General features: G+C 44.0%; 1 protein-coding gene across 1 annotated transcript in view; it reads right to left on the reverse strand.

Moving 5' to 3' along the window:
- The window catches only part of PGM1 (phosphoglucomutase 1), an 80116-nt gene that overhangs the window by 15665 nt on the left and 44344 nt on the right, over positions 1-20107 (reverse strand). Inside the window, exons 4-7 of the mRNA XM_004699371.2 lie at positions 18381-18506; positions 15346-15536; positions 14004-14158; positions 10766-10881 (exon numbers count right to left, since the gene is read on the reverse strand). Of these exons, the coding sequence (XP_004699428.1) occupies positions 10766-10881; positions 14004-14158; positions 15346-15536; positions 18381-18506 (588 nt within the window). The remainder of the gene's footprint in view (positions 1-10765; positions 10882-14003; positions 14159-15345; positions 15537-18380; positions 18507-20107) is intronic.

A 20107-nucleotide genomic window follows, 5' to 3' on the forward strand; every position in this document is an offset into this window, starting at 1 on the left:
TAAAATGTTAAAAAAAAAAAGAAAAGAAAATGATGATGGCAACAAATGTACAAATGTGCTTGACACAATGGATGGATGGATGGACTGTGATAAGGGTTGTACGAGCCCCCAATAAAATGAGTTTTTAAAAAAAAAACAAAAACAGGACCATATGACTAAAGGATGGGCATCGAAGTAGAATTAAATTAATAGAAGAAGAAAATCAGTGAAATAGAGGTCAAATCTTTGGTATTAATTTGTTTCAAAAGAATTAAGATAAATGAATAAAGCTAAAGAGCTATATGGAACCAAGTCAGGAGGAATGAATTACAAGTAATAGGTATTCCAGAACAGAAAGAGTGAAGGGAATACAGAAATGAAGATTTATTGGCACTAAACTTTATTAAATATGATAAAAGACAAAGAGGTTTCTATCCAAAAAGCTCAATGAACTCCACAAGGATCGACTTCCAAGAAAGTCATTAAGACATATCATAATTGAACTTCCCAAAACAAAAGACAAAGAATTCTGAAAGCAGCCCATGAAAAACAAAATCGCAGCAAAAATGGGGCACCAATATGACTAAGCTCTGATTTACTGGCAGAAACCACTGAGCAAGAAGGCAACAGCATGGCATATATAAAACACTGAGAGAAGAATTGCCAACCAAGAATCGGTTACCCGCAAGACTGTTCTTCAAATACAATGGTGAAACTACGACATGCCCAGATAAACCAAAGTTAAGTAATTCTGTAAAATCCAAACCAAGCTCACGAGAAATATGCAAAGGAGTACTTCCAACAGAGAACCAGCAACATCGGGCAACAGCTCGAGAGATCAAGACACAGGACACCATGACCCACAGGTCAGTCAGCCCAGCTAAAGAATTCTTGAAAGTAAAGTTAAGCTCCAAACCTAAAAACAAAGAACAGTGTTGTCAATCTGTAAATGACAGCTTCAAAATAAGAAGAGGAAATTAATAGTGTGGTTATAGAACTTCCTTACGGAGAGGAATCAAAGAGATAACAAGACATAACGTGGTTCTATACCTACGATTAAAGGTAAATTTCAGGGTAACTTCCAAGAAAATTAATAATTCTATTCACCAAAACAAAGGGAAGTGAAAATGACTTAGACCACAAAATGAACAACAAAGCATATGAAAAGAAAATTCATAAACAAAAAAACTCAGCAAAGAAAATTAAATGATATGAAGGAATTGTTAACACACACACACACTAACAAAATGACAGCAGTAAATTCACATCTATTGATAATCACATTAATGTAAATTATTGATTGATTGATTTAGAAAATGAAAAAGTGTTTTTAATTCTGTATGTAGCATTGATAAGTATAAAAAATTTACTTGTTATGCAATAACAGTCTGAAAAATTTCTGAATTAACATCACTTGGAAAAATTTGGTTTCTATTATTTGCACATTTCTGCATAAAGCTTTAAAACCCCAGAAGATCTCTGAATCAATACTTTGCTTGCAAAAGAATACTTATAGTCCACTCTATTGTTTTTGCAATTACCTACAGTGAGATATACCTCACTATAGAGCAACTATTCCATAAGAGAATATATCTGTGTATATTAAATTCCACATGTTTTTCATATTTAACTACCTTAGATTTGATGAGTTGCTCTCTGCCTTTGGTCAATGAAATAGAGTTTGCTCAATATGACTTTTGATCCAACTACTACTTCAGTTTTAACACTTTTGGGATGAAATTATCCCTAAGACTCAATGTGGGAGAAGGGGAGGTGAGGGAAAAGAGGTGGTGCTGACCAACCCAGGGACAAGGGAACAACAAGTGATCCAAAATCAGTGGCAAGGAGGATGTAAGAGGCCTGGTGGGGCGTGATCAAGGGCAATGTAACTGAGAGTAATTACTGAAACCCAAATGAAGGCTGAGCATGATAGTGGGACAAGAGGAAAGTAAAAGTAAGTAGAGGAAAGAACTAGGAGGCAAAGTGCATTTATAGAGGTCTAAATATAGGCATGTACATAGGTAAATATATTTATATATGATGATGGGGAAATAGATCTGCATACATATATTCATAGGTTTAGTATAGAGGTAACAGATGCAAGAACACTTTGTTTTATTAAATTGGCATTCCATGATGCTCACCTTCACAGCATGATCGCTGAAGACAAATGTGTGCATAAGCAAATGTGGTAAAAAAAGCTAATGGTGCCCAGCTATCAAAAGATATAGGGTCTGGGGTCTTAAAGTCTTGAAGGTAAACAAGCAGCCATCTAGCTCAGAAGCAACAAAGTCCACACGGAAGAAGCACACCAGCCTGTGTGACCACGAAGTGTAGAAGGGATCAGATATCAGGCATCAAAAAAGCTTATCAATGTGAAAGAGGGAGAGTGCAGATTGGGGTCCCAAAGTCCATCTGTAGGCAACTGGACATCCCCTTACAGAAGAGTCACAGGGAGGAGACGAGCCAGTCAGGGTGCAGTGTAGCAATGATGAAACACAACTTTCTTCTAGTTCTTAAATGCTTCCTCCCAGCCCTTCCCCCCCTACAATCATGATCCCAATTCTACCTTACAAATTTGACTAGACCAGAGGATGTACACTGGTACAGATAGGAACCAGAAACACAGGGAATCCAGGACAGATGTTCCCTTCAGGTCAAGTGGTGATACCGGGAGGGTGGAGGGAGGGTTGAGTAGAAAGGGAACTAATTATAAGGATCTACATATAACCACCTCCATGGGGGACGGACAACAGAAAAGTGGGTGAAGGGAGACATCGGACAATGTAAGATATAGCAAAATAACAATAATTTATAAATCATCAAGGGTTCACGAGGGAGGTGGGGAAAATGAGGAACTGATACCAAAGGCTCAAGTAGAAAGCAAATGTTTTGGGAATGATGAGGGCAACAAATGTACAAATGTGCCTGACATACAATGGATGGATGCATGGATTGTGATGAGTTGTAGGAGCCCCCAATAAAATGATGTTTAAAATTTTCTTTTAAATCAGGGCACTAAAGAATGTTATGGGCAAATAATATATATATTTATTTTTACAAGCAGTTTAGTGCCTAAGAGAAGGCAATACTCAGATAAATCTAGCACATAAAGTTCTTGACTTGGTGGGAGCAGCGCTGATATGGTAGAAAGGACTGCTCCCACTGCTCGTCTACGTCAGCGTATATAAAGAGTTCCTGGCCTGTTTATTGTGTGTTACAAGTAACAGCTGTGCTGCGGGAACCCCTGTAGGTCTCACAGACCCTTCCAGGGAGTCTTTCAGGTCAAATTATTTTCAAATGATCACTGTGACCTCTTTCAGTCAAATGGCTGAATATTCACATTGCAAATATCCACAATTAGTTGACAATGCTATTAAAACATTCCCCCCTTCCCAACTTAAATAAATATATATATTTGTATAAATATATATATATATGAAAGCAAAAGCTACTAGTATCTAGCATCAGTTTTCTCTTCTCAGAAATAATATGGTTGAATCTACAGGATTCAAATTTGGATCTATACAGAATCAGTCTTATTCTTCTATTTCTTGCCAAGCTACAATTTAAGAGAACTTGCTTTTAATGAATTCTGGGTGGTGCAAACAGTTAACATAATCAGCTAATAACAGAAAGGTTGGAGATTCAAAGCCACCCAGAGGAATGTGGAAGTAAGATCTGGCCCTCCAAAAAAAAAAAAAATCAGCCACTGAAAACCAAGTGGCATTCAGTTCTACTCTGACACACATGAGACTGCTGTGAGTCAGAACTAACATGAGGGCAACGGGTATTTTGACTCTTAAATGTTTGAGTACTTTATTCAAGTTTGGTGGACATGCTCTAGATGGTCTTCACTGATCTTCACTGATTGCCAAAACACTTTTGCCAAAGATAAGATTTTTAATTTTTAAAAAAGTTAACTAACTGAAAAAAGGCATCAATGTTTTCATATTTCTCTCATTAAAAAAAAGACCTTCCTCATATAATGATTAAAGAGCCAATCCACCAAGAAGGCATAATCATTAAGTATTTACACAACCAATGGTAAATCTCCAAAATACGTAAGACTAACTCACAAGAGAAATGACAGGATGAAAAGCGTTAACATGACACTTTCAATGACGGACAACAGAACTAAAAAGAAACTCAACAAAGATGCAGAAAATCTAAATAATGCAATCAACCGTCGCCATATACAAAACACATACTCAGCATCCTCCGCGATGTACAAGGATCACTTTCAAGACTTAGACCACAAAACAAGTTTCAATAAATTCAAAACCAGACATAAGCACAAAGCAGCTTCTCTGATCACAAGGTTCTAAAGTAGAAATCATCAGCAGAAAGAGGGAGGAAAGCAAAGAGATGGAAGGAAACGGAACAACCCTCCACCCTGTAACTACTGGACGAAAGAAGAAACTAAAAATGGAAGAAAAATTAAAATGAGAATGAAAATACAACAAACCCAAACCGTTGGGATGCAGAAAAAGTAGTCCTCTGAGGAGAATTTATAGCACGCAATGCACACATCAAAAGAGAAGGAAGGACCACAGTAAAGAGCGGACCCTTACAAGTCAATTAAACAGAAAGGAGCAGCGAAAGAAGTCCAGTCCATTGGGCCTCCACTCAAGTACTCCCTCAATACAAGAATACTTTCTTCTATTAAATTGGCATTCTATGATGCTCACCTTCCCGACACAACCACTGAAGAAAAAGCAGGTGAATAAGCAACTGTGGTGAAGAAAGCTGATGGTGCTATATCAAAAGATATAGCGTCTGGGGTCTTAAAAGCTTGAAGGTAAACAAGCACAAGCAGCCATCTAGCTCAGAAGCAACAAAGCCCACATGGAACAACATTATCAGCCTGTGTGATCAAGAGGTGTAGAACGGATCACTGAAGACAAATGGGTGCATAAGCAAACGTGGCGAAGAAAGCTGATGGTGCCTGGCTATCAAAAAGTATAGCGTCTGGGGTCTTAAAGGCTTGAAGGTAAACAAGCGGCCATAAAGCTCAGAAGCAACAAAGCCCACATGGAAGAAGCACACCAGCCTATGCAATCACAAGGTGTAGAAGGGATCAGGTATAAGACATCATCAGAACAAAAAAATCTTACCATAGTGAATGAGGGGGGGAGTGCGGAGTGGAGACCCAAAGTCCATCAGTAGGCCACTGGAGATCCCCTTGCAGAGGGGTCTCCGGGAGGAGATGAGCCAGTCAGGGTGTGATGTAACTACGATGAAAAATACAACTTTCCTCTAGTTCCTAAATGTTTCCTCCCCGCTCCCACTACCATGACTCGAATTCGACCTTGCAAGTCTGGCTAGACCAGAGGAGGTACACTGGTACAGATAGGAACTGGAAATACAGGGAATCCAGGGCGGATGAGCCCTACAGGACTAGTGGAGTGAGTGGCGAAACAGGGAGGGTAGAGGGAGAGTGGGTAGGAAAGAGGGAACAGATTACAAGGAACTATATGTGACCTCCTCCCTGGGGGACGGACAACAGAAAAGTAGGTGAAGGGAGACGTCAGACAGGGCAAGATATGACAAAATAACAATTTATAAATTATCAAGGGCTCATGAGGGAGGGGGGAACGGGGAGGGAGGGGAAAATGAGGACCTAATACCTTGGGCTTAAGTGGAGAGGAAATGTTTTGAGAATGATGAGGGCAATGAATGTACAAATGCGCTTTACACAATTGATGTGTGTATGGATTGTGATTAAGAGTTGCATGAGCCCCTAATAAAATGATTAAAAAATAAATAAATAAAAAATAATTTTACTCCTGAATTTTGTTGAGAATTTTTGCTCCTGGGTTCATGAGGGATGCTGGCCTATAGTTTTCCTTTTTAGTAGTCTTTGTCTGGCTTTGATACCAAGGTTATGCAACTTCATAGAGTAAAGAGAGAGTATTTCTTTCTTTCTTTCTTTCTTAGGTTATGGGCTAGCTTAAGTAAAATTGGTACCAATTCTTCAAACCTGAGACCAGAAGAAATAGATGGTTCCCAGCAACTGTTCTGACCAGGAACAAAATAGAAGGTCTTATGTAAACTAAAACTCAAATTTCTAAAAGGGGGAGAAAAAAAAAGCGAGATCCCCTTACCAACAAGCACTAGAAGAACCCTCAAGAATATTGCCCTAAATCCTTTGAACTTGGAATTAAAGCTATTTCTGCAGGTCACCTTCCAGCCAAATGGTAGACGGCCTTACACAAGAAACAGTACCACTTGTTAAAAATGTGCTCCCTTAAATAATCAAGAGCCTTGGTGGTGTGGTGGTTAACATCGGGCTGCGATCCGCACGGCTGGCAGATTGAAACCACCAGCAGTTCCAGGGGAGAGACTGGCTTTCTACTCCCGGCAAGAGGCACAGTCTGTAAACCCACCGGGGGTCGCTGTGAGTGAGCACGGCAGCAAGTTTGCTTTGGTGATAATCAAATAGCTAATGACACCAGGGACCAATGTGAGGAAATAAATCAATAGACTTCATTGCATAAATATAACAAAGGAAAACGTGATCCTCTCCATCAATGGAGAAAGGGTATTTGTTAAAGTCCAACACTGCTTCCTCCTAACAAACTCAGCAAAAGTAGAGGTGAGACAGCAACGAGGGGAAGAGCAGTTAGTTTAAGGGAAACAGAATAAACAGGAAGGAAAGCATGAGAATGCTGACACCTTGTGAATGCTGACACACCAACGGGCAAGGAAAATTCTCTAAAACATATGTTAAAACAGGCCCTAATTTTCTCCGGAAATTGTCACCTATGACACAATAAAATATTAAGCAAACTGCCCTCCAGTTTTCATCAAGTTGCATTCAACTCATAGTAAGACCAAGTGTTTACTGATCATCAGGCCTTTCTCTCCCAGGTACCGCTGGATTGGTGAGAACCAGCAAGTTTTCAGGAAGAAGCCCAGTGCTTAACCACCTGCACCCCTAGGCCCTCCTGCTGTACCTCACTAGAACCTCCTAAAGATGGAGAAGGGTGTTGCCAACAACCAAACCTGACCCGACCATAATTCACTCGTAAAGTCTACTCTCCTCAGTGACTTCACTGAACTGTCCTCCCAACTTCCCATGAGGGTCAAGGTGAGACAACACTGACACTTGGGCCTGACGCCACACTGTATAAATGTGTGCACTATATATCTTAGTCAGAAGGAAAAACAACCTTGCACCATGAGATCAACCAAAAAGAACAGGTTCACCTGGTCTAGTGCTGATGCCCCAAATACTAGAAAATCCTGATCCTTTCTGACTGCCTAGCAAACACATCGTTATCCTTGGCTTCCGTGTGCTGATGACTAAGAAAGTCGCCTCTGTGGTTTGGTGATCACATAAGAAAACTGCTGCCGCTCCACTAGGAACAGACTGCTGCATATTTGGTAACCTCAGTAATTTCACATATGGGGTTTAGGTTGTTATGTTTTTCTTTTCTTTTAACTATCAGGGGTTTGTTGTATTTGATGAGCTAATTCTTCTGAAGTCTGATTTCTTTGCACCTCTCTACAGTTCAACTCCTGTTCTTTTCTAAAAGGATGACTGCAGACTGTGAAATGGAGCTGAGTGCTTTCAGGAGTCCCAGGCTGCTGCAGTAGCTGAGGTGCGTGTGGGTTCTCTATTCAAGAAAAGCCCCTAGTGGTCCCTGGGGGTGGTTCCAGTGTGGAGTTACACTGGGTAACTGAAAGTCCTTTCCTTGTCAATGCCAAGCTACAGCTTACCTACATGCACACTGGTTCCAACAAGCCGGAGCTGAGCATCTCCTGAGCACTCTAGGAAACTCCAGGAGTACAATGGAGAACAAGACAGAGGAGATTCCTAGCCTCATGGGATTTACAGTTGCGTGAAGCCACCATGCATTCATTAATTAGTCAGAAATGATGATAAGATTACAGCTGCAAAAACTGGAACAAAGGAGAGGTAAGGTGTACCATGGGAGCCAATACAAAGGGAATCTGACCCAAATGAAATGAAAATACAAAGAGGCTTTTGTGAAAAAATTGATCCTCCTCTGGCCTGGGAAAGTACAGAAGCAAAATGTACAATACTTCCCTAAGTTACAGAATTCAAACCTGCCAGGCTCACTGATTTCAATGACGTCCACACAGAGACAGACACTGGGAAGGGACTGCTGGAAGCACTGCCCCAACAGGGAATTCGTAGATGGAAACAAACTCCTCCATAAACCAAGAGATCCCACATTCAGCTAAATCGCTGCATCATCCATAGACAGTAAGAGCCAGAGATAATCTATCCTAATTTTAAAATGTTGGTCTCAGAACATCACAGAATAGTTGTCTTTCTTCCCCAGAAAACTTATGAATTGTTTTCATGAAGTATTCTGTCTTTAGATAAAACAAAGGGAAGATGAAACTATAGTTAGCACTTAGTGCCTGTAGAATGCATTACTAACCAAGTGAGAACAAACTTCAGCAAGAAGCCATCCAAAGTCTATTGCCTTGGTTCAAAGAAACCATTTCCGTAAATACAATATAGTGAAATCTTTAAAAGGTTTAATTATCCACAATCTTACACAGTGCAGTGGTATTATGTAATGTGCTAGAAGGTAACACAGGTAAAAATTATGTCAAGAAAAGCAATAATGTCAAGGTCAGTAGCAATAATCCCTTCCCCTACTCTTCCCTAGGCAGATCAACCCTGGAGGATTTGAGCTCAGTTATGGGAAGGACGCCCTAAGAGGACAACTGATGTATTCTGAGGCATTTAGAAGTGGATGCACAAGAAGGAGGGTGAATCTGAAGCAGAAAGACTCCGAGGGCTGCCTTCCAGTATCTGAAGGCTCTCATTTGAGAAAGAAGTAGCTTGTATTGTTCTGCCTCCATCCGTGTTCCTGCCAGTCACCAGGGCCTCCTACTTGGCTCTGGGACCCTGACTCATCTTGCTAGTGCCCCCACATGGTCCTGTGGGACAAGGTGTTATTGTGTGTACCACACACACACACACAGAAAAAGATCCTGTCATTATCCATGTCTATGCAAAACTCTACTAACAGGATCCTTACATGAAACGCTCTGGAATCTTCAACTGCTCGTGATGAACACACATGACGGCGGGGTTTATGTCAAGTTTCCCAGCTCTCTCTCTCCTAGAATTCTCTCAGAGAATGACTGCTCTTCCACACATCCTGTTCCAGACGGCACAGGGGCGAGGACCAAGGGTGCCTTCACAGGGAAGTAGTGGCACCAAGACTGACACTGGGACTCCAGAAGAATCTCCGAGGGTAAAGCAGCTCACAGGCTTGCTGGCTACTGACCCAGTCTCCTGTGGAGCAGCACGGCAGTCCCAGGTCAGGATCCCCTCAATACAAGCTGGGAAGGTTACTGGTTTTGTGCATGTCTTATGAGAGAGTAAAGGATTAAACAATGGCCCTGGAATCTCTAACCCAAAGCCTCTAATCCTGGGAAACTCTCCAGCTGTCTTCTTTGTGGACATTGTCCAACCCAACCCCAAGATTCCTCCATCTTTCTTAATTAACACCCTCCAATCTATCCATTGCCAAGGAGTCATGCCACTCCTTCAAGGAGATTAAATTGCTTAGAATTTTATAAATCTGGGTCTCAATTTTACCAGCTCGTTCTACTCACCCCACCCTCAGAGGGGTAAGAAAACAAACAACATTTTTTTCCCACTGAACCGAACATAAATTGTAATTCAGTTGCACGACTGATCGAATGCTTGGTGTTGATTTCCTGCTCTTTGCTACAAGGTGGCAGGGTGGTGCACCATAGGACCTTTTATTTCATCATATAGGGCATAGAGAGAATAGGAGAAAAGATGTGGCTACTGAGGTCCCTGACGACCTAGCCAGAGACCAACAGCTGGGAAAGAAGCACACTTGTGAGCGGATGGGTAGAAGGGCGGTAGACAAAGTCATGAGGGAAGTGGGACTTCAAGTCAATTACGGGCCAACCCAGAGGAGGAAGGAGAAGACACAAAGAAGGGCATAAAAGTTTTGGTGGGGGGATCCCTAAAACACAGTGTGTTCCGCTCACTCCCATTTACGACTCACAGACTAGAATATGTATATATATTTTTCATTGTTTGGTAACCTAGCATCTACGAATTCCATTCATGGATTGCTGTTTTGGTAGGGGGTGGGTGTGAGTGTGGGTGTGTCAGGTGTTAGGTAAGTCAGCTCCACCTCAAAGCCCCCTGCATACAAGAGACCCGACCTCTCCCGGTCCTGTGCCATTTGCAGCATCGGTGCTACGTATGAGCCCAGTGTTGCCGCCACTGTGTCAATCCACCTCCTGGAGGCTCTTCCTCTTTTTCTCGGACCCTTCATTGAGCCTTGATAAATCATCACTTGTTGCCATAGAAAACTTGGGCCAATGAAAGAGAACACAATGCTGCGTTGAAACCCTCCCTTGAAATGAAAAACGGACTCTTTCTAGCACATTGCTGCTCAGAAGGAAAACTCTGTCTAAAGGTCACTGAGAGACAGGGTAGGGAAAAACCAAATGTCTCTCTCCGTTTAATCCCTGTGGACTCCATGGCCGTGCCCCTGAGGAGGGCCCCAAACTTCCTGGCGTGGTGGATGTGAGCCTCGGACAGTAAAATCAGGCTCGCGGGCCGAGCAGCAGTGCCCCCGGCTCTTCACACATGGACACTTCAGCAGGGCTGCTATAAATAAATAAATGCTGTCTTGATTTAGGGCACATCAGCTACTGTTGCTATTTCAGTGCTGCCCTGTCAGGCTAAGCGTTCACCTCAGCAGTGTTTACAGGCAAGAAAACGTTAGTGCAGGAGCGCCGTACTTACCAGTGCCGAAACTTTCCTCCCCACAAAGGGACAGCTTGCTCGCATCCATCAAATTCCCAAAAAACTTCCAGCCAGTTGGAGTCTCATACAAAGAGATCTTTGTAGCATGAGCCACCCTTCAAAGGCATGAAATCAAAGTTACATCACAGCAGGACCATTAGCAGGGCCATGTGAAGGACACAAAATAGCAACCATTATTGTAATCAAGGGTCCCATTGAGCCTGACTCAGAGGTGCACATAATTCTAAGATGGGTGGAGAACTGTCAGAGAAAACTTGTGCACACTGGGCTATTCTATGGGGCTTTGGGAGAGGAGGGCAGGTGAGAGAAGAGGTCAGATAAATTCAGGTCCCCGAGCCTAGCATTTCAGAAGAAGCAACGGTCATATCACGTGCTTGTACATATTTTAGTCAATCTAAGGCTGTGTGTGTTGGATACCAATCGTCTCTACACCCATTCCATAAAGAACCAAAGAACGATGCTTGAAAGCACTTCTAATTACAGACAATTATTCTCATATCAGAGACTACTGCTCTGGGGAAGGCTCACGTTCGAGAGAAGGAAAGGAGGCCAAGAACGCTCTGTGATCAGCCGAGGCCACCCAAGCAGGGCTGACCCCATCAGCACTCCTTTCAGCACAAGAGAGCCAACGGAGGGAACACCCAAAGGGGTCACCCACTCACAATGACTTCACGTGCCCTGATCGGTGGTCCCATCTCCCTCCCACGCATCTTTCACATCTCCCTACACAGCACCAATGGCCCTGCGTGGCACCTATGGTTGGTGCTCACCAAGCAGCTGAGGGTTCAAACCTACCCGGCAGCAAGCACCACAGGATACAGGCCTGGCACCCTGGTTCCATAAAGATGGCAGCCCCCCACAAAACCCTAAAGAGTTCCGTTCTCCTCGGCAAGGCAGGAGCCAGCGTGACTGGAAACTGACCCAATGGCAACAGGCGTGGTTCATGTAGCGTCTGATTACTGAAAGCCTCCTTGAGACCTATGTTCCTCTTTTTAAAGATTTCTTCTGAAATTTGCTTTATTCCTAGCAAAGGAATGCCGTGTTTGGGTTCTAAGCTTTCAGGAAAATTCAATTTGTGGCAGCTCCATCACAACATGTTTTGAAAAGTGTGAAATAAATTAAACTTTAATCTGGATAATGAGGTATTTCTGTTGAGATGCTATATGCAGCTGATTAAGTTTTCCAAAAATTGGAATTGCACTGATGGAGAATTTGTTAGAGAGCCTGTCAGGTCTACACGCAGAGGTGGGACTACAAGTTAGGGCATGGGTCCACGGATCTGAAGACAGATGCCTGGGTTCTAATTCCAGTTCTGAATTGGCTCCTTCTCTGGCTCTGATGGCCTCTCCTCGGGACTGTCTCCGTAGCACACAACAACAACAGGATGAGTGTCAGTTGGGATGGCAAAGGTGAAAAAACAAAAACTCACTGCTGACTCATTGAGACCCCCTGTGGGTTTCCAAGACGGTTACTGTTGACGGGAACAGAAAGCCCAGTCTTTTTCTGGTGGAGGTGCAGGTGGTTTTGAACTGCTGACCATGCGGGTTGCAGCTGAATGCATAACAACTATGCCACCAGGCCACCTCCAAAGATAAAAGTGTACTCTAATCATATAAATTAAAAGTTTTATATTTATTAAATATAAATATGAAGGAACTCTGGTGGAACTGAGGGTTAGGCACTAGGCTGCTAACATCCAGGTCAGCAGTTCAAAGCCCCCAGGCGCACTGCAGGAGAAATATGAGGTTGCCTGCCCCCCTAAAAGCTTGCTGTCGTAAAAAACCCTGCATAAGAGTTGTGATGAGTCAGAGTTGACTTAACAGTAGTTTTGGTTTGGTTTGTTTTATATCGATAGTAGTCATTATTTTCTTAATAAGCGTAAGCAATTTCAGCACTAATGCTGTAATCCCCTGCAGGAAGCATCCGCATGACGCAGTATTGGGAACAAAGGTTCTGGTTCAAATTCTGACTTAGTCATTTGCTAGTAAAGGTGACTTTGGGAGAGTCACCTGTTTTCCTTCTTGTAAAATTAAGTTATGAACAGCATCTACTTTGGGGCGATTAGTTTGAGAAGTGACTTGAATCATGAAAAGTACTTAGTTTCTGGTACAAGTAATATTTACTAAATATTAATTATTATTTGAAGAGTCTAGATTTAAATGTTTCAGGTTTCTACTCTGCCTTAATTCCTCCTTCCCTCAGTCCTTTCCTTCCTTCTTTCCTGCATCTCTCTCTACATTCATTCAGCAAACACTTACGGGGCATGTGATATATTATAGTTAGTATTGTCTGGAGGCTCGTTGGCTAGATTACTTATATTTTCAATTGTTTTAGATACAGTCTGATAAACTACCTTAAAGCCTTTGTATAATGAGATGATAATAAGAGGCAAACAAACACTTCTGAGATGTCAACCACTTACTGCCATTGGTTTCCTCCTTTCTCATCAAAGCTAAGAGTTTGGGGAGTAGGGGGCTGTTTGAGAGAGAGAGAGAGAGAGAGAGAGAGAGAGAGAGAGTGTGTGTGTGTGTGTGTGTGTGTGTGTGTGTGTTTTCTATCTGATCTGTGAATTTTGATTTTGGACCAAATGAATGTTTGTTATGTTTGCATGTATATGTGTGTCTGATGAAGGTGGGCCTGGATTTCCCTGTGAAAGTTTTGTTGAAACACTGAAATTAGTTAAAACTTCTTTCTTTCTAATGCTGTGCACACTGCTAAAGGAAAATAAGCTTCTAGAATAATCCCTTGAGGGGGTGGAAATGCCATCCATCCATTAACCATTCTTTCATTGATCCATTCTCTTGGCAAACACAGACACGAATGTGTGCACATGCACATGTATATCCTGCTACAGGCCAGATGCTCTGCTAAAGCAGAATTTAGTATGGTAGATAAGATAGTCCCTTCTACGTAGAAGTGCACAGCCTAGTGTATAATCTAGCAGAGAAGAAAGGCAAATGAGCAGGCTGTCAGAACACAGTATGGTAAGTGCTGGGATGGAGCACGTGCAGGGTGCTCTGGAAGCACAGAGAGGGGATAGCTAATCCCAAACCAGCTTCACCGGCTCCCTGTACAACTAATACTTATTTAGCACACACGCTGCATCAGAAGCCTGAGCTGAGGGGAAGTGCAGAGTGTCCAAGCCCGGGGAATGAACCGCACAGTAGGGATCAGCATGGTCAGCAACAAGGAGGGCCAAGGGAAGAAAGAGACCTACCGGTCCAGGGCACCACTGGTGGGCATGCTGCGTGCCAGGCCTCGGACCCCAGTCTGCTGGAAATATGGAATGCTGACGATGTTGGCAGCGATGACAGCCACGGAGTCAGAGGGGTTCACGAAGAAGCCGTGCTTGCCCAGGATCATGTTTCGGTCCTTTGGGAGAAGGGGAGGGAAAGGAAGACCTTGCAGCACACCTGCTGGAGAAACCAACCTCTTTCGATGAGGACTTTCGGACACCAGACTGGAAAAGGGCTGCTTCTCTTCACACTGAGTTTTAAACACTACATTTCCTTTTTCATGCATGTCTATAGTACGAGCCGGGTCTTGGGTGTTAAAACTGTTTTCCACTACAAGTGCAGGCACCAGCTCCTTTTGAGCTGATCTTCTATACTGCCCCCAAAGGCCTGCTAACTTTACCCTCCTTGCCCTTTTCCACACTCCACAACCAGTCACCTCTCTCTCACTGCAAGAGGAGGGGAACTGTTAGCTGTTTGCACAGCTTGTAGGGCAACCAGGCATCCTCCGAGGAACAAAGGCAGACAGACTGCTTCCAGGAGAGGCTGCCGTGTCAGGACCCGTCCACTTTGTGCTCCTCCCAATAACGCAGGCTGCCAGCCTCACTGTTTGCTGGGTGTCCGGTACAGGGAGGGTCTCGAGTAACTGAGGACATGGAGGGAAAGCTCCCATCATGCATGGCATTATGATATAAAATGGTATCTACTGGGCATCCCTTTCATTGCCCCCAATTTTGCAATTAGAGAAATCCATTTTCAGCAAGTAGTGGCTTCTAGCTGGTGCTATAAAACATTAACAGCGCAAGGTACATTTCCAACCATAGGCACAGTCAGTGCTTACGGTCTGCCAGACACCAGCAACACAAACCTGAATAAGACACTGTCCCTTTCCTACCTAATGCATATGGACCAATAGAAAAAATAATGTTGTTTACTTCTAAAAATTGACTATAGAGGAGGGGTAAGAAGTTAATTTTTTCACTAGAGTACTGACGGAAGCTACTAAATTATTGCTTCCATCATTCAGCTACTGTCAATAAAGAAAGAATGGGCAAGGCCAAGGCCTTTCCATAAACTTCAGGAAACTGCTGGTTGGGAGCAGAAACAAGTAACTAGACTCCAACCAGCTCAGGACAGAACCACCTTGCCACACTTAGCAAGCTTGAATCTCTAAAATTAAGCCTCTGGTTACACATTATTTCTGACGCCTGGCACAAGGAGGATCCCTCGGATGTCACCCACCAGGCTCCCAGGGCCTGGCAGAAGCAACCTTGCAAAGTCAGGCCTGGTCGGCATCAGAATTCAAGTAAATTCCCTCGTACTCACCCCATCACCATCAAAAGCGGCCCCAAAATCATGCTCTCCTGTCTTCATGGTCTCCACCAGGTCTGCTGCGTAGGTGAGGTTGGGGTCCGGGTGGTGACCTCCAAAGTCCTCCAGAGGAACGCAGTTGACAGCCGAATTCGCGGGGGCTCCCAGTTCTTCACAGAGGATCTTCTTTACATACGGTCCCACAACTGCATACAGCACGAGATGAAAGCGTGAAGCAGCAGAAAGTACCTATCCCTAAAGCAAGAGAGCATGGGGTGGAAGCGGAAGCAGTCGAGGAGGGTGGTGGTACAAGCAAGATGATAACGCATGCAGGCGGCATTCAGGGGCCGGCAGGACTGGATAAAAGGTTCCACATTAGGGAATACTGAGAGATTCATGGGGAAAGCCTGGGGGGCGGGGGGCAAGGCAATGTGTAAGGGGTGGGGGCAGGGGGGGGCCAGATGGGAGTGAACTCTCACAGGCACTCTCCTATACAGCTGTGCCACGTGCTTCTCATTTTACCATTCAGTCCCCCAACCAACTCAGTAAGCACTTACAACGAGTGCTTACAAACTTTGACTGGGAAATCAGAAGACCTGAGTTCAAATCCCGTCTGCCAGCCATGGGCTATAGGTCAGTCACTCACTCTGTGACTCAGCTTTCCCATTTCTAACACGAGGACAGTACTAGCAGCTATACCTCACTCACAGGGTTAGATGAAGGAGTGAATATGAATCCCTGAGAAGGGCAGGGCAATGAACATCTCCGACTGAGAGATGCAGAGAAGTAAACGGAGGTTCTTAGGTGAAGAGAGCTGACCCAATTTGCACAGCTCGGAAGAGCGGCAACTGGAAGTCAAAGCTCTGATCTTTCTACCAGAGCAAGTGGTCTGTCCTGACAAACTGGTTCAGAAACAAACCAACAAAACCCAGTTAGGGAAAAAGGAAAAGGAAATGGGAGAGAAGAGAAAGAAAACTGAAAATACAAAATCAGTCACTTACTTTCATGGTGACACCTGGTCTAACTACTAACATTCCTCTCTAAAATGTGGGGAAGACATTTGCCTCAGAGAAGGCCCTGCCCCGCCCTACCCCACAGAGGTCAAAACAGAGTAGACTATGACTCCTAGGTGGAGCCACGTGGTAAGAAGGGTGTCGACACACCACAGGAGGAGGCCAAGGCAGGCAGGGAACACAGAAACCACGGGATTAGACATGGCTAGACCAAAGAAGCCGACTTTGTGGCTAGCTCCTCCTACCCAAAGGCCCATCACAGCCTCTGTTCTCATGCCACTGATGTGACATCTGTTCTTCAGCCTTGATTCCATGAGTACAGTCACTGTCTCACTTGATTTCCCACCACTCTTGACCTTTGTTCATAAAGACTGAGTTTGCTGCCACTTCTTCCAGGGAACCTTCCTTGATAACCCTAGTCAAACCACACCTTCTGCAGATCACCAGAGAGAAGACTAGGAAATGCATTCAACTCTCCTTTGGTTGGCCTTACAGGGGTTAGCTGTAAGCCACGCCATCTCTCCACAGGGCTACAAGCTTTCGGAGGGAAGCCATCTACTGAGTTCTTGCCTACTCTTAGGTGTATGTGAGGCGGCGACTCAACACATGGCTGTTGGATGGTTTGTTGAATGACAGGATAGCTTCTTTATGAATACGGAAACAGACCCATCCTGTGTGACTCCAGACGTCCCGCTGCAGCCCAAGGGGACAAGTTCCAGGGAGACATGTTGGTCCATCAAAAGGCTTCTTAACAATGTTTTGGGATCACGCAATATACCTCTGATTCTTTGAGGCCTCCTCACCTGCCACTATCATGACCCCAGTGCCGCTTCCCACTCTGGACTGGACAGGAGCATGGACATAGGTAGAGGCAAGAGATAAAACTCACAACACATGGACCCCATGAATGGGAATGGGAGAGAGGTGGGGAGGGAGGGGGTTACCATTCCCAATGAATGGCACACACACACCCATCCAGGGTGAAAAACAACGGAAACCAGAGAGGAAGGGAGACAGCAGTCTGTGTGAGATTTGAAAATAATTAACAATCTGTATGGTCTATCAAGGGGCCACGGGGAAGGAGTAGATCCCAAGGGCTCAATGGAAAATAAATGTCTAGAAAAGAACTATGGAATATATGTACGAATATGTCAGATACAACTGATGTACGGATTGGAACAAGATTTTTAAGAGACCCCAATAAAATGATCTAAAATAATATTTTTTAAATGATAACAAAATAAAATAGCAAAACAAAAACAAAACAAAAAAAAACACCCAATGTTTTGGCAGTGTAACAAAACGCCCTCAATGATATTCTCAAAAGGGGTTCAAACACAGATAGGAAAAAGTGTCCTTGACTAGGCAAGAGGTTGAATTCCATTAGGAAGTATCCTTGCCAGCCAATGGCTCTAAATTCCTAAAGTATTAAACAAAAACAAGCAACCAATCCCCTGCCGTTTCATGTGTGAAAACTCAGTGGTTCAGCCTCACAAGGCCCACTGCCACATATGCTGATCTAACCACACAACCAACAGAGGAAGAAGCGGGGGAGACAGCCATCCTGTTGTTCCTGCATTTGATCCTCAGCGTGCTCCTCCCCCTCTTCTAAGAAAAGGAGTGTGTTTGTGTGTGTGGAGGGGTGGTGGTGGCGGGGGCGTGGTGGTCAGGATCGTGTTTACCACATGGAGCCAATACCTAGGCGGGGGTGTTTGGGGTTTTGGAAGAATGGCAGGTATCTTCTGTGGGGGAGGGAAAAGCCACAACAGATGCATGGCACTCAAAACTTACATCCTGGTGCTTAATGTGGAAACACCAACCTTCAGACTAGCTGCCAGAGGAGAGGTCTCTAATATTTTTACCACAGAAGTTCATCTGATTCAGATGCTTAACTGCACATTCTTGAATGACATGCGGAAAGGGCTTCAAGAATAACTCTTTCTTTAAAGGCTACCAGAGAGCGGTTTGGGAAAAGGCTGGTCCCAGCATCACAATGCGTGCAGTAGAGAGCGGAATGGAGTAGGAAATGGCCCATACCTCCATGCATGGCGTCAATACGGATCTTGAGTCGGTTAGGCCCAGAGAGCAATTCTTTCAGTGCACTGAAATCAAAGATGTTCCTCAGCATCGTGGCGTAAGCTTCCACCGAATCCACAATTTCCACTATGAGAATAAGCAACATCGAATGAAGGATGAACTAGACATCTTTGGAAATACTGGACTGGGAAACGATTCTGGACTGGGAAACAATTCTATTTAGAAATATTGGCCTGGGAAACGATTCTATTACTTGCACACTTGCAATGGCTATTTTAAGAGGGCAGTTATAGAGCAGCTTCAATATCCCGGAGCTGTTAACATGCTAGCTTATTCAATACAATTGCCTTAAGAAGTCAGTGCTGTCAGTCCTATTTTCTAGACAAGGAAACTCAAGGCCCAAGAGGTGAAGTCACTTGCCCACCTAGCTGGGAGGGGGTTTCGGACTGAGTTTTGTCTGGCTGTAAACTCTGCTCTCTTACCCATCACCACAGAGGTGGGTTCTATGTCACACTGAACAGAAAAAGCAATGCCTACTTGTCTTCCCTTTCCTTTTTCCCAAGTTCATGGCCATCAGGACTTAATGGCAAACATCGGGGGTAGGAGACCTTGGAGAGGGATTAATAAATCATTGTCCACAAAAGTTAACAAAAATTGTCGTTAGATTTTTCAGGATCCTTGACTATTTGCAAAACATGACATGCTAAGGAGACGCTCTGGTGTTTCAAACCCAAGCATGTCTTTGAGCTGCAGGGAAGTGTCATTGTCAGTCTGTTCGGACAGAATCGTCAGTGCCCCACGATAGGTTCACACAAAAGAAAGCATTCTATGCAGCTGCGGTCAGTCCAGAGAAAAGGATACGTGTTCAGACAAAGTCAAGATGCAAATCCCACTGCCAAGCCCCTCCTGCTCATTTCATTCTTGTGAACAGAAACATTTAGTCTTTCAAGTATTGTCATACGTTGTCAAGCAACAATGTTAGTTAACAAGAATGTTAACCACAACTAGATAGGGGGCTTTTTCTTTTTTTTTCAGTTTCCCCATCCCCCTAAAAGAAAACAAACAAACAAACAAAAGGTTGATCATCAGTCATCTGTTTTACTGAATATTAAATTCCACGCCGCAGTTGCTGTTAGGTGCTGCAGCATTGGCTCTTACTCACAGCGACGCCATCTACCACAGGACGGAACACTGCACCAGCTTCATAACCCTCTTACGTTACGGCCACCGCGTCCAGCCCTCTGAGGGCCTTCCTCTTTTGCACTGCCCCTCTGCTTTCGCAAGGATGACGTTCTTCTCCAGAGATGTGTCTCTCCGGACAGCATGTCCAAAGTAGGTGAGATGAAGTCTCCCTGTCCCCGCCTCTCAGGAGCACTTTGGCTGCACCTCTCCCCAGGCAGGTGTGTTTGTTCTGTGCAGTCCACGGTACTTTCAATAGTCTTCATCAGCACCACAATTCCAGTGCATCGGCTTTCCTTAGCCTTCCTTATTCAATCTCCATCTTTCACATGCATACAAGGTGATGGAAAATCACCGAGGCTTGGGTCAGGCACACCTTAGTCCTCAAAGTGAAGGCTAATAGTGTGTACTCAGCTAAACAAATTAATATTCAGTAAAATAAATTACTGAGTTACTGAGCCCTGGTGGCACCGTCAGGTAAGTGTTGGACTTTTGGCCACAAGGTTGGTGGTTCAAACACACCAACCATTCCGTGGGAGGAAGATGAG

This window comes from Echinops telfairi, unplaced genomic scaffold, assembly GCF_000313985.2.
Source record: "Echinops telfairi isolate 266 unplaced genomic scaffold, ASM31398v2 ScPeMD7_443;HRSCAF=831, whole genome shotgun sequence".
In the NCBI taxonomy this organism is placed as follows: domain Eukaryota; kingdom Metazoa; phylum Chordata; class Mammalia; order Afrosoricida; family Tenrecidae; genus Echinops; species Echinops telfairi.